The sequence below is a fragment of the Gadus chalcogrammus genome, chromosome 20, assembly GCF_026213295.1.
Source record: "Gadus chalcogrammus isolate NIFS_2021 chromosome 20, NIFS_Gcha_1.0, whole genome shotgun sequence".
In the NCBI taxonomy this organism is placed as follows: Eukaryota; Metazoa; Chordata; class Actinopteri; order Gadiformes; family Gadidae; genus Gadus; species Gadus chalcogrammus.
The window spans coordinates 3,589,324-3,604,494 of record NC_079431.1 but is presented as its reverse complement, the minus strand read 5'-3'; the positions used below and the strand labels follow the sequence as shown (position 1 = coordinate 3,604,494).

Below are 15,171 nucleotides of genomic sequence, written 5' to 3'. Positions count from 1 at the left end.
TCACATCTGTCCCACACCTCCCCAGGTGACCATGCTGTCGTTTTTTTCTTCTTCTTTTTTCTTTTTTAAACAAGCCAGATGTTTATAGCAGCCATTTTTTTTCCAGCTGCATTGCATGTTCTATGGATGACAGAGATGGTTTCCCTTGCGTTTTTTTGTCCCTACACTTTAAAACAACTCCCTTATTAGTCAACGTCTTCTATCGTATAGATGTTGGAAGAGGGAGGAGCAACATTATTTCATAAAACTCCCCAATACTTCTCCGTCGCAGTACTAAATGGAACTGTACAGATCGCACCGCGTGTTACACACCCAGACTCGTAATACTCATCTGAGATGAACAGAGTTATGTTATCTCAAATGAAATGTTCAACGTGTCTCGGAGTGTGCCGCGGTTCAGACACGTTTAGCAGCAGAAGTGCACCCCTGTGTCGTGGTTTCGTCACACACAGAACTCTACTCACCAAACACTAGGCTCTCTGATCATCTGAACGGGTTCACCTTCACATCGCACATACGGCTTGAAGGACACACAGAGATAGAGAGAGGGGGGGGAAGGAGAGGGACAGTGTGCGTGTGTGTGTGTCACATGCATACACACACACAATCACACACATTAACAGGGAAAGAGATTGAGATGGAGAGAAAGAGAGAGAGAGAGAGAGAGAGAGAGAGAGAGAGAGAGAGAGAGAGAGAGAGAGAGAGAGAGAGAGAGATTAATGAGAGAGAGAGAGAGAGAGAGAGAGAGAGAGAGAGAGAGAGAGAGAGAGGGTGACTGACAAGAGAGAGAACACAGAGACAGAAAGAGAGAGAGTGTACAGAGACCCAGAGAGAGAGAGAGAGAGAGAGCGAGCTACAGGGAGAGTGAGAGTCAGAGCGAGAGGGGGGGTCCTCAGACGCTCAGGGTCATGTTGCGGAGAAGCCATTGCTGTGAGCGGCTGGAGCTGCAGTCCCTCAGAGTAGGCACCATCTTGTCGTCCTCCGTTGGCATGTCCAGACACTGGTTACTGTTCACGTGGAGCAGCGTTAGCCGCTGGGAACACACAGAGAGAGAGAGAGAGAGAGAGAGAGATAGGTCATGTTCTCACACACAAATACAGGACTAAGGTTTCCACAAACAGCATTTAAGTGTTGAAAAAAATACGTAGGTCCATTCATAACCTCACACCCAAGGGCAAGAACGGATGCACGCGCACACATGCACACGCACACACGTGGATACATTTTCTTCTAATCCATAGAGTTATTAAACACAAACACCTCACACATGTCGGTGTGGGTGCGTGTTTAATCCATCAGTGTGGAGGTGTGTGTGATTAATCGATTGACACAAAAACAAATACACACACACACACACACACACAGTAAAATGAACACAAAAATTGTTTTCCTCTCCTCTCACAGAAACAAAGCCCTGAGATCAATTTCTCTATTACACCAGAAGAAGGCATTACCACATGCAAACCTCCAATCAATTATTTTTAATTCCCTTTTTCCCACAAATATAGACTGAAAGATACAAGTGAAAAAAGTATTAAGACCCCAGCTTTTTATTTTACTGGATATATCTTTATGTCATCCCTTTTAAAACTAACTGAATTAATGCTTTTTCTTCAAATGGAAACTTTCTGAATTTGAACCGGCTTGTATTGGTGAAAACAAACAAGGTTGGGGTAAAACCTGGAGCTAGAAATCCAGTGATCCTGCTCAGTCTGAATAATGGAGCCTCCAAGTCTGATGGGCCATACCACTGGTCAGACACATTTTATATCAATTGTAAATACCTTGGGATTCAATTTTAACTAAATGACGAGGATGTTATAACCTGCTGCACTTATTTGACTATTTTTAAATCTTTCTTCTACCTTTTTCATCCAAATTTAAAATCCTGAAAGACGTTGAAAGATTCCAAAAAAAATTAAAAATGGATGTCTCTGTGTTGTCGTCGTCTGTGATGAACTACAGACCACCGAGTACGTGGCGGTTGATGACATAATGCACCTCCCACCCCTCGCGCAGGAACAGCGCCATACAGCAGCATCAGGAGCCGTTGTGTTTGTCTCCGTGTGTGTTGTCGCACCCCCCCGGGCCGGGGTTCAGGAGTTCCCTCCTGATACGCACCGGCGTTTGGAGGACATCGGGGCTTTCCGGGCCCTTCCGCGACCGGAGATTAAGATGGCGGTACCGATAGAGCACAGCAGTTCGATTATTGGCCAGGAGCAGAACGAGGAAGGGATTATCACCTCCCGATAGAGATCATGTAAACGAGACTGGCTCTGTGGGAAAGGTCGAGGTCGTCAACAGCCAATGAAAAGCTTTCGTTGTGTTTGTGTTGTGACAAACTTTCAAAGGGGAAACTTCAGGAAAAAGGAAAACCTGGACTCTGTTCTGATCATTCTGGGTCTAATGCGGACAACACATTTTTTGATTGGTCCGGTATTGAGCGATTTTCCGCCATAATCCATGAAAAAGGGATAAAATGTTGTTGGATTACATTGTCCCAAAGGATTACGTTGCAGCCAGTTTTCACGGATTACGGCTGCAGCATTCCCGTTCTATCTAACCAATTTAATATTTTTTTGTCCCTTAGACTCAGAATTATCGGAAAATTAGGGCTGTTGTTGAAAAATCTGTAAGCTTTTCCTTTATGGAAGTGATAAATACACAGATAGGGGAAAACAAATTGAACTGAAACATATTTTATTTCAAAGAAACGTTCTATTTTATTGCAACACTAATCAACGGTCATAAAAAAAAAATCGATATTTTATGTACATTCTTAAAATGTAGAGATTCAGAATAAAGCGACATTTTAGATTTCGTTTGGAATTTATGACGTGGAGCGCACAACACATTCTACGTCAGATTCGATTCAGCCTGGTTTACCGTCCTACAAAGAGACGATAACCCGGTATACCCTTTTCTATAAACGCAGCCAACAATGCTACGGTTCCTACAGAAACGGAAACAAATCAGCACACATGAATGCAGACAGGACAGCGATACAGCCAACACATCACAGTTTACATCATAAATGAAGATTAATTCAATGTAAATGAGTTGTTAAGTAAACAACGCAACGTTGTGAAATAACACAAGCTAATACTGAGTCACTGAGCCGTGGGGCTATGCGTCGAGTTAATCAAATGTGAAATTAATAATTGTAATAATTCACTGCGGACCCGAGTCCTAACCGTAATGTCTGTGAGGGTAATTCTTCCCGTGTTTAGCGTTGTGCCGCAATCCCTCATTTGAAAAGCGACTGCGCTGTGTGCGTTTTTGACAGCAAGCAGAAATCCGAGCTGAAGTGCACAAAACCGAGAACCAATATCAGTCAGGCAATAAATTCCAATTACCTGATGTTTATTCTTCCACGATACACAAAGACCAGGTACGCACCCACGCACGCACCAACACACCCCACGCACACACTGAGTTATTGACACAAAGCAGCATCGCAGGTGGCCGGCCATTACATTGAAATCAGAGCCGGCCGTAAACCTACTGCCCGACACAGCTGCCCTTATTGTCCGGCTCCTCAACCCTGTTTCACAATATTCAGCCCCATTTTGAATTCCTGCTACACTTACAGACACACAAATAAACAGGAAGAAATAGGAAAACATGGATGACATTGTATACGGCTATCCTGCCACGGTAAACACAAGTGTGTACAGCAGCGTTGTCAATATTAACCGTGCGCAGTTCCATTCAGATTCAACAACGACCGAAACATAACACAGCTTCCCGTGTGCAGAACTAGGCCACATGTATAAATCATAAACACACACAGTGGCAATTAGCGTGATGCTAGCCTCCATTCACAAGCGTGTCCGACTTACTCCACAGAAAGCTATAACCGGAGCAGGAAGAAGAGCCCCTTTATATTTAATGAAAATATTAGAAACGTGGAGCCCTTGTCGTAGCGCTCATAATTATTTCATGGGTCCTCTGAGGCTGCGAAAACTCTCGCCTCAGCCTTCCGGCAGAGCAGCCGGTGTCAGAGGAGCGGCGTGCACGTACGTGTGTGTGTGTTGGTGTGTGTGTATGTGCACGTATGTATGTATGTATGTGTGTGTTTGTGTGTTTTTGCCTGTATGTGTGTGTCTGTGTGTGTGTGTATGTGCACGTATGTATGTATATATGTGTTTGTGTGTTTGTGCCTGTGTGTGTGTGTGTGTGTGTGTGTGTGTGTGTGTGTGTGTGTGTGTGTGTGTGTGTGTGTGTGTGTGTGTGTGTGTGTGTGTGTGTGTGTGTGTGTGTGTGTGTGCAGCTTAGACCAGCTAATTAAATGAGCATGGCTTGAACCTCCATCTTCGCTGGGTGGAGAACATTTATCGTCTCCGTTACCAGGCAGCAGCAGCAGCAGCAGCAGGCTTGCTCCTCCAACATAACGAACAAAATCCATGACACACCACTGGGGGAGGGGTGTTTGTGCTTGGGGACCACTTTGTGTATGTGTGTGTGGGGGGGGGGGCTCCTAATAGAGCCCTTGTGTATGATGGGTCTTGTAGCGCCTGGCTATAGCTGAAGGTCCAGCAAGAGACAGGAGGCGGGGGAGAGAGAGAGAGAGAGAGAGAGAGAGAGAGAGAGAGAGAGAGAGAGAGAGAGAGAGAGAGAGAGAGAGAGAGAGAGAGAGAGAGAGAGAGAGAGAGAGAGAGAGAGAGAGAGAGAGAGAGAGAGAGAGAGAGAGAGAGAGAGAGAGAGAGAGGACGAAGAGGGATGAACCAGGCCAACTAACAGCAGGTTACCTCTCTGTGGTGACTCTAACACGCTCCAGCGGTCTCAGAGGCTGCTCAGCCAATTTACCCTGTCTTGCCCCCCCCCTACCCCTGCCCCCCCCACCCCACCCAGAAGGGAAAATGGGTGACATGCTACAGTGAGGCTGAACTCCTCAGCACTTCGGAGAATACACAGACCCGGGAATCGTCTGTAGAACCAAGCGGTCTTCTCATGCCCCTTTCACACCGCCGCAAAATCGGGGCCGGTTCCGGGCCAGTTTGGAGCTAGGGCCAGGGCTTTGGTTTCACACCGCCAAAGAACCGGCTCCGGCCCCTAAAAACCGGTTCAACTCTGGCCCCGCTTTAGAGCTGGGCTAGAACTAGAACCGCTTTTACGCCGGGGGCAGGGGGCGGAGTTATCCGTACCTTCATAAACAGGAAGACCAACGAAGACCGGCATTTTTTAAAACACCAAAGTAAACAATGGACGTGAATCCGTGTATGGTTCTTTTTTATTTTTTTCTGATTTTGTTTTAAATCGGAATATTCAAAGAACGAACCATACACGGATTGAATCGAAGACGAAATTGTTGTTGTTGTGTTTGAAACTGGCGCGAGGGTTCTTCTGCGCGCCTAACCTGACGCTTGATCATTGTGTGGTGGTTCAACGCGTCAACGCGCCAACGCAGCCAGATGAGTCCATGTCCATGCAAGTGAACGGAGCGTTCCGTCTTCGTCATAACTACCCAACCAAACATCCCTCACATTCATTCTTTCTTCGGTGCGAAAGCGGCAAGAGGAACACCAACCCAGACAAGCAGACTAACAAGAAAACGTGGAGCAAACTCGCGTGTTGAAAAGTTGGCCGGGAGAGAAGAAAAAGGGTCCGGATTGGCAGTGTGCAGGACAGGGTTAGGGTTAGAGTGGGGGGGGGGGGGGGGGGGGGGGGGGGGGAGCAGCTTTATAATTGAATTCGCTGCGTTGACCACAGCACCTGGTCGGTGCAGCTGTACCCAGCTGCTTCAGGGCCACGGTCGCCCCGCCGTAGAGGGGTTAGGACGCCGGGACGAGAGCCGGCCGCCACATGAAGGATCACTTCAAAAGGACTCATAAACAATGGTGGGCCTCGGTTCAATCTGCCCGCCGCCGCCGCCGCGCGCCTACTCGGCTAAAAATAAACCCGACCGCCACCGTTCCTTGGCTGCGGTGACCGATGCGGAGCCTGTCTGGAGGACGAGCGGTGTGGTTCCTGGCGTTCCAAGAAAAATATTTATTTAAGGAAATGAATGTCAAACGAGATCTGATTCGGCATGAAGGCTAGCTAAAGGTCTCGGAGATAGCCGCTCACGCTAGGAGCGCCACACTGACGGCCGCGTCTCTAATGGCCCCCTCCCCCTCCCCGTTCCCCTCTTTCTCTCACTAGCTCTGTATCTCTGTTTCTCTCTCTCTCTCTCTCTCTCTCTCTCTCTCTCTCTCTCTCTCTCTCTCTCTCTCTCTCTCTCTCTCTCTCTCTCTCTCTCTCTCTCTCTCTCTCTCTCTCTCTCTCTCTCTCTCTCCTTTTCACTCCCTCTGTTTATCCTTGTTTTTCTCTCTCCCGCTGTATCTCACTCTCTCTCACTGTATCTCTCTCTCCCCCCCCTCTCTCTCTCTTCTCCCCCCCGCTGTACCTCTCTCCCTCTCGCTCTCTCTCTCTCTCTCTCTCCCTCCTGCTGTATCTCTCTCCCTCTCTCTCTCTCTCTCTCTCTCTCTCTCTCTCTCCATCCTGCTGTATCTCTCTCTCTCAATGTATCCCTCTATCTCTCCCTCTCTCTCTCTATCTCTGTCTGGGTCCCGCTCTTATTACATTTACTTTGAGAAGGTCACCGGTAATAGCTCCTAAATGCCTTTGAAAACTATTTGCATCAACATTTTGACTAATAGCCAGAGGCAGCCCATCAAAACAAGCCCGGCGCATCTCAGCCTACAGACGACACATCGAGACACGAAGGCTCGATAATCAATCAACAACCGTCCACTAGGCCGGGCTCAACCATGTAGTGGCTTGCTTGTTCGATTCCCCGGCCGAAAGGTGTTGGGTTCAACCCCCCCCACCCCGAGCAAGGCACTTGACTCCTCTCTACTCACCGGCGGTGACCTGCATCTGAATTCACAGAGAGTCACATGGGACAAAGTCATCCGCTCAGTCGCTACCGAACAAATACACAACACAAGAAACTCAGTCTAGAATCGCCACAAACTAGCGAGCTAATCCCCAGCTAGCGACCGCGTGCTACGGTACTGACCTGCTCCCGACGCCTGCTCCCGGGAGGGGGGGGGGGGGGTCCCCCGGGGTGCCCTGGTGCGGGGGCCCGACCGGGGGCCCCTAGGGGACGTAGTCCGCGGGGCTGAGGGCCAGCCGTTGGTACACCCCGAGGCGGGTGAGGTTGCGGAGGGCCCATGTCTGAAGGGGGCTGTCGTTACAGGGCTCCACCACGGGGCCCCGGCTGCGGCCGACGCTCAGACAGGAGCCGCTGGGGATGTGTTGGAAGGTGTGCCTCTACAGCCGCCGGAGGGGGGGGTGGGGGGGGGGGGAGACATGCGGAAGGTGAGGGGGTTTGAGGTTGAGCCATGGGAGGGTTTGTGGGGGTTTTTGCGGGGGGGTGGAAGGAAGGGGAATCTTCTATTTAGAAAGGGAGGCTTACTACTAGGACAAAGTGGTGTGTGTATGACTATACTCAAAGGCCCTTTGAGTCCGCCTCGTGTATGAAAAGTGCAAGACGAATAAAGTTGACTTGCACCGCCTTGACGTCATCCCCATCGTTTTAGGGGGGAGGAGGTAATCACCCCCCGCAAGAAACAGACTTTGACAAAATCTCCAACGTCGTATGTCTTTAAAAGACCTTGGCGTGGTTTGTTTTCTCCCAGGGAGGGAAACTGCAATCGCAGTGTTGCTCTGGTACATTTTCTCCCTTCTCAAAACACATTACTTCTGCTGCTGATAAAGTGAAGGTGAGGGTTCCACTGCCGAGAGCGATAAGAGATTCGAGTGCCGCTACACATCTGCCGCGCGGCCTCGGAGCGGCTTTTGTAATGAACGGCGCCGAGCGGGGGTTTGTCGAGCCGGCGAGTGGGCGATAGGGGACGGGCCGCCGTCCATCACGCCCGCCTGTCACGTCCGACCATCCACACAGCGGGAACGCGAAACAAGGAAAGCGGCGGAAACTCATGACCCGGAGAAATGTAAATGGGGGGCCCCGTAGCTACTCAGTACTAGGCGGGTATCAGCCACACAAAAGCAGACGCATACGACATGCACGCACACACACGCGCGCAAACGTACACAGACACAGACACGCACAAGATACACACACAGACACACACACACACACACACACACACACACACACAAACAGGAAAGCCGGAGCGTTTGACGGTGTGAAGAACACCTCATCGTTTGACAGGTGTGACAGACGCGCACATTCAGGTTTGGGCGTTATTCAAATCACTCTCGGGTGCAGAACACAAAAAAGGGAAACGCGCGTAGACTCCGGGGTGGCACCCTGTGCTTTTTCCGGGCCGTGCCCTCGCCCGCGACACTCTCCCTGCGACTCTCCCAGACATCTTAATCACAGACGTCCTAATCATCCATCTTTTATTGAAGAGGTCCTCCCAGAAGTGATGAACAGAGCGCCGTGCATTGTTAATGTTCCAGCAGGCTTCCTCCATGCACAGAGAAGCCTCATGCGTTGTGAGTTTTGAGTCAATACGACTATTTTTGTGTTCACTCCGAGTGGGTAAAAATAGAGGAATGGGGAATTCCCAAGACGGCTGAATCCCGAAGAGAGCTGCACTCTTTTATCACGTTGACTTTGAAAACATCCCACTTATTAATTCTGTGCTATCCTGTTATTTCCCCCCATTTAGTTTCGCGGTTGAGTGACAAAATAGACTGAGTACTGAGACTGGGTCATGTACGGTTTATGCCAATTAATAAATAATTTGTCTTACATCACACTCACTCAAGGACCAAACAACATCGATGTTTTCTAAGGGCCATAACTATACAACAACTAAAGGAACCACGTTCAATATTCAACACAGGGAGATGTTGAAGACAACAACACGACAAACCCATTACTTTACCACTAGAACCATCTCAGGGGAAGGAGTAATCTTAAATTGGATGTCGCCATCTTACCTCGAAATCATATTCCCACTTGCCAACGTACTACATGAGAGAAGAAAATGCTGATTGTATCAGAGCAAAAAAAACAATTGATGCCCAGTTCAACAAAGCAGCGCCAACTGTAAACACAAAAAACGCAATCACTGACATGTGGCACCATCTGGTGGCCAGAGTGGGTATTACCGCATTCGGTCTGTCAGCGGTTTTGTCTCAGATATTATCGCACACATCACATACATGGAGTTATGCCGCCTTCAAAACAGCTCGGTGGTTCGGAAGCTCTTAGGTATCTTTAGGTAAAAAATCTTCCGAAATAAGAGTGTTAAGGAAACGCCCCTTGGAAGTTCGTAGGCTAGGACATAAAAACCATAAAACAAGATTGTTCTGGAGACTAGACTTCATAACTACAACAATTATGGATGCCCGCAGGGACCTCTTTGCGCTTCTTTGCTGAATCAGATGGATCAGTTATTAGAACCGCTTGCGATGGTTGAACATGGCCGAGAATTTATCCGGTCATGTTTATAAGCTATAATTTATCGTAATGCAAATGTTAGAATGGGTGTTAAATTCGCCTCTCAGTGCTGGCTGCAAGTTCACTTTAGTCCATCAATGAAATGGGCAGCCATTGTTGTGACGTGAACTCAGAGGACTCGGTAGCTTTACTCCCGCACGAAACTTTTCGACCCACAGAGTGGTCAAAGCACTTTCCTCCGAGCTTAAGGTCCGAACCTCCGAACCTCACGGAAACTCTAACCGTAAGATGTAAGATGTAAGATGTGGTCGAAAACCACCAGCCACGCTGCGCTCACCTCGGTGTCGTACTCAAACATCTGGTTGCCCTTCATGTGATGGCACTTCAGCATCACGACGGGGCCGTTGAGACGGGACACGTCCAGGCAGAGGTCGTCCGTACGGATCTCCTTGTCGGCCGTGTACGAGAACACCTGCGGAGAACACACGGGCGGACCGTCTGGAATAGTAGCGGGTGGTATGGGGGGGTCATCGCTGTACTGGAGGTACGCTTTAGAGACGATGAACGCTTAGGCCACAATATGAGCCCACTGCACACATAAGGTTGTTGGTTGTTGCTATATACATATTATATACGCCTCAAGTTTCTCGTACCGAACAATAACCTGACTAACTAGCAGTGTTTAAGGCTTCTGTTCCAACCGTTAACCTGACTAACTAGCGGTGCTTTTAGCGTTCATACCAGAGGTTACCATAGCTTACTAGCAGCATACTAGGCTCTCCTACCAGAGGTTACCATGACTAACTAGAAGTGGTTTAGACACTCATACAAAACATTAAACCGGATAACTAACAGTGGGTGTTAGGCTCCCATACCAAAGGTTACCATGAATAACTAGCAGAATGCGCTAGGTTCTCCTACCAGAGGTTACCATGGCTAACTAGCAGTGTGTGCAAGGTCCTCACCTGGTTGCCCCCCATGCCGTGGCAGTTGAAGAAGCCCACCTTCTCGTTCTCCTTCCTCCCCATGTTGTCCACACACTGATTGGTCTCCACGTTCCTGATCTACGGGGGGACACGAGTCGTTAGGCGGTGTGCGATCGAACGACCTTCAAGGTTAACCATTGATCTTCTGTGTGACCTCTGCCTGACGTTCTATCTGTTATGGTGGACTGTTTGTTTATTTACTGCCTGTGACATGACGATTCATTGCAGCGACTTCCTATCATGTATTTCCAATAGTATAACAGTAAAAGTAGAGATGTTAGTTCTTAAACATTAATGGTAGAAATGTTAGCAGTTTACAAAGTTATAGTAGAAGTATTAGTTGTTACACATTTGGGAAACAATTTTAGAATTAATGTATGCTCTCTATTGAAAGTAAAAAGAAAAGTTTTGAAATGAAATCACCTGTAATAAATTATAGGTGCTGCCAAAAGAACAAGCTATGTTTAAAGATTAAAAAGAACAATTATGTGACCACATGGTGCCTGAGCCCGCACCCCTCCATCGGAGAAACTGTCAAATTAATGACGTTGCGATCCACTGAGCTGTGCAATAAATGTGCAGTCGTATAAAATAGTCTTGGAAGTAATTATCTCTAACACGATAGAAAAGCGGAATTTGTAATTAGTTTTAGCTTGAATTCTAGTATCTCAAACTGTTAGACGATAAAATTGTTTGTTTGTTCATGCGGATTGGGGGGAATGGAGATTGAGATAGAGAGAGGGAGAGAGGGAGAGAGGGAGAGAGGGAGAGAGAGAGAGAGAGAGAGAGAGAGAGAGAGAGAGAGAGAGAGAGAGAGAGAGAGAGAGAGAGAGAGAGAGAGAGAGAGAGAGAGAGAGAGAGAGAGAGAGAGAGAGAGAGAGAGAGAGAGAGAGAGAGAGAGAGAGAGAAAAAGAAACAGACGGCGTTTCATTGCAGCGAATGTTTAACAGCCCAGCGGAATAGTCTGAGTCTTAGCTGCTGTACACACACACACACACACACACACACACACACACACACACACACACACACACACACACACACACACACACACACACTATATTATAGTCTCTAAGTCGCTCTATGTTAGAATCTCTAGAAGAGTCTATGTCTATCTATGTTAGGGTCTCTATCAACCTCTATCTTAGAGGATACGTCTCTCTATGTTACAGTCTCTATGCCTCTCTATCTTGAGCCCTATGTCAGGGTCTCTATTTTAGCTCTCTGTCCAGCTCCGTTAGCTGTATGTCTATTTAAGCAAACGTTTTTATTTTTTCTATGAATCAATAACTGTAGAAACTAATGTTTTCTCTTCCTTGAAACAAGAATAGCCACGACCTTTCCACCTCCACCTCTATTCCATCGCACACACAACCTTACAGCTGCAAGCATGTGACATCATCGCTTAGGACCGTTTTATAACATGACCCTCGGTACAGAACAGACCATGACACAGAACTGATTCAGCACCACAGAGACAGAGAGACGGAGAGACAGAGATACAGAAGGTATCAACAATAAGAGAGGGAGAGAGGGGGGGGGGGGAAGAGAGAGAGAGAGAGAGAGAGAGAGAGAGAGAGAGAGAGAGAGAGAGAGAGAGAGAGAGAGAGAGAGAGAGAGAGAGAGAGAGAGAGAGAGAGAGAGAGAGAGAGAGAGACACGCACACACACAAAAAGAGAGAGACAGACAGACAGAGAGAGGAGACACACAGACACACAGTCAGAGAGAGACAGACAGACAGACAGACAGAGAGAGGAGACACACAGACACACAGTCAGAGAGAGACAGAGAGACAGACAGACAGAGAGAGGAGACACACAGACACACAGTCAGAGAGAGACAGACTGACAGAGAGAGGAGACACACAGACACACAGTCAGAGAGAGACAGACAGACTGACAGAGAGAGGAGACACACAGACACACAGTCAGAGAGAGACAGACAGACAGAGAGAGGAGACAGAGAGCGAGAGAGTGAAACAGAGAGACTAACACACAGAGACAGTGAGAGCAAAAGAGCGTGACACAACGAGACAGAGAGCGAGAGATAGAGAGACATTGAGAGACAGAGGGTGAGAGATAGATAGAGAGACATTGAGAGACAGAGGGTGAGAGAGAGTACCTCTCCGAGGGAGTAGTATCTCCGGGGGATCTGGGAGTCGGGGTAGATGTTCTCCAGGTACCAGGAGAAGGGCTTGCACTGCAGGGCCTGGCGGAGGGCCTTGCGGGACGAGACGTCACCGTAGTCCACACGCACCACGCCTGCAGGGGGCGACAGAGAGGTCAGATGATGACAAAACTACAAAGATGAGGTCCGAAGATTACAGAACTACAAAAATTAGGTCTGAATACTACAGAACTACAAATATGAGGTCAGAAGATGACAAAAAGACATCAATGAAATACAGAACAGATATTGCACAACATTACATCATATGAGTAGCAGCCATTATAAAAGAAAAAATACACATGGGGTTGACTCTTTAAAAGCATTCATTATTAATTTCCCTAATTTATTATTACTTGTTGCAAGTGAAATTCGTTGGCAATGTAGAATATTCTTGACCTGATACCATAAGGGAAACTATACATGCCACCAACATGACATGTCTATGACATAAACCACATGACAAATACAGTATGACGGCTTGAGACAAACAACTAAAGGCTGAGGGAATGCCAAGCCCTGTGAAAACCAATGGTATAATATAAGTCTGAGTTGTGCTGCTTTTATTTCCCCAATAATGCTGAAAGTTTCGGTGAAATATTTTGAAAGATGAATGTCGGGATACAGTACCACATCCCACCACTAGATGGATCATGTGCATCACGGCGCCACATAAATGGAAATTCTTCATCTTGAGGGCTCCTCAGATTGTCAAGGTTGCCTTATCAATTGCACACCGATGACGCAGCCATCATCTGTCTCAGCAACTTTTCTGTTTAAATAAAGGTATCTCCCTCTCTCGCATGGGTCTTCAAACCCACTCAGAATCAGGAGGGCCTGCTCACAATTGTAAGAAAATATAGTATAAATTGAAACAAGGCTTTTGTTGAATAGAAAGGATACCACGTTTGCAAGGCCATAGCATGTGTTAGCATCGGCTAGCCTTTGTTAGCATCAGCTAGCCTGTGTGTCCATCAAACATCAGGCTAAAGAGGCTTAACTGTTGGAACGGGCCCAGTGGGGATTTGACCATCCTCCCAAAATACTTGGATCGGCTACAGAGCCTGCACACAGCCACAGTATGTGTCTCTCTGTCTCTCGCTGTCTCTCGTACCCGCTCGCTCTTAACCTTTATCTATCTGCGACTCCCTCTCTCCACACTCTCTCTCTCTCTCTCTCTCTCTCTCTCTCTCTCTGTCTGATTGCCTCACTTACCCCCTCTCTCTAGTCCTCTTAACATCTTCTCTGTGTACCCTCTTCCCTCCTCTCTGTCACTTCATCTCTCTCGCTCTCTTACTCTAGCTTAGTCTCTCTCTCTCCCTCTCTCGCTCCACCCTCCATCCCTCCCTCTCCTCTCTCTCTCTCCCTAGGGTCTGGGCATCGCACGCCCGCCGTTGATGAATAGCCTCTTTGATTGCGGAATCACCAGCGCAGAAGGGGAGGGACAGGGGACTAGGATCAGGCCCTCTGTTCTGGCCGCTTAACGCACGGGAGCCCCTGAACGATGCCATCCAGCGGAACGTTCCCAGTCACCTCAACGCTCCCGGTCTCCTGGACGCTCCCGGTCTCCTGGACGCTCCCGGTCTCCTGGACGCTCCCGGTCTCCTGGACGCTCCCGGTCTCCTCAACTCTCCCAGTCCCCCTGAATGCTCCCGGTCACCTCAACACTCCCGGTTCCCAGAATGCTCCCGGTCCCCCAAACGCTCCCAGTCCCCCTGAACGCTCCCGGTTCCCTGAACGCTCCCGGTCACCTGAACACTCCCGGTCACCTGAACACTCCCGGTCACCTGAACACTCCTGGTCACCTGAACACTCCCGGTCACCTGAGCGCTCCTGGTCACCTGAACGCACCCAATCAACTGAACGCTCCCGGTCAGCTGAACGCTCCTGGTCCCCTAAACTTTCCTGAACCCCTAAACGCTCCCGGTCCCCTGACACGCTCTCGAGTCAACCTGAACACTCCTGCCCCCCCCCGACTGCTCCAGGCTCCCGTAATGCTCTGGGTCCCGATGTTCTGGTCCCCCAACGCTCCCGGTCTTCCAGAACGCTCCCGGCCCTGTACCCGGAGATGTGTGAACGGCCGCTTACCGCTGGTCCAGGGAGGGGGGGGGGGGCTTGGGTGGTATGATGCTACACAGACTCATCCATCACTGCCGTCGGTCCGCGCTGCTCTCTGCCTCCGCACGGGCAGCCCCCGTGGAGACGGAGAAACAGCTCGGCCCTGCCTCCCGTTACCACGGTAACCAAGACCGAATGATACATAATAATAATAACGACAGGTAATGGTTGAGACAGGGGGACCGGGTGCAGCACTTAAATCTCAAAAGAATCCCAATTTTAAATCCAAAGTCGTAAATGGAGGAGGAGGAGGAGGAGGAGGTCGATATAGGAGGGGGAGGACGAAGACGAGTGGGGCATAGGAAGAGTAGGGGGAGGAGAAAGACGTGGTGGAGGAGGAGCTAGGAAGAGGAGGAGCTAGAAGGAGGCAGAGAAGGTAGATGGAGGAGGAGGATTGGATGTCGGTGGCGGAGGAGGAGTAGGTAGGAGGAAGAGCAGCAGGAGGAGAACCAGGGGGTGTAGGTCACTGTGATGCCGTGAGATGGGGTTGATAACAGGTGATCCCTCTCTGTTAGGGCAGCCTGGCCTCTTTAAACCATT

The 15,171-nt window shown here is 48.8% G+C and overlaps 1 protein-coding gene across 1 annotated transcript in view; it reads right to left on the bottom strand.

The window, feature by feature from the left end:
* Positions 1-820: 820 nt before the first annotated feature.
* Positions 821-15,171, bottom strand: part of galnt13 (UDP-N-acetyl-alpha-D-galactosamine:polypeptide N-acetylgalactosaminyltransferase 13) — a 37,546-nt gene continuing 23,195 nt past the window's right edge. The window contains exons 9-12 of the mRNA XM_056580276.1: positions 12,469-12,608; positions 10,327-10,425; positions 9,699-9,833; positions 821-1,033 (exon numbers count right to left, since the gene is read on the bottom strand). Of these exons, the coding sequence (XP_056436251.1) occupies positions 893-1,033; positions 9,699-9,833; positions 10,327-10,425; positions 12,469-12,608 (515 nt within the window). The 3' untranslated portion in view covers positions 821-892. The remainder of the gene's footprint in view (positions 1,034-9,698; positions 9,834-10,326; positions 10,426-12,468; positions 12,609-15,171) is intronic.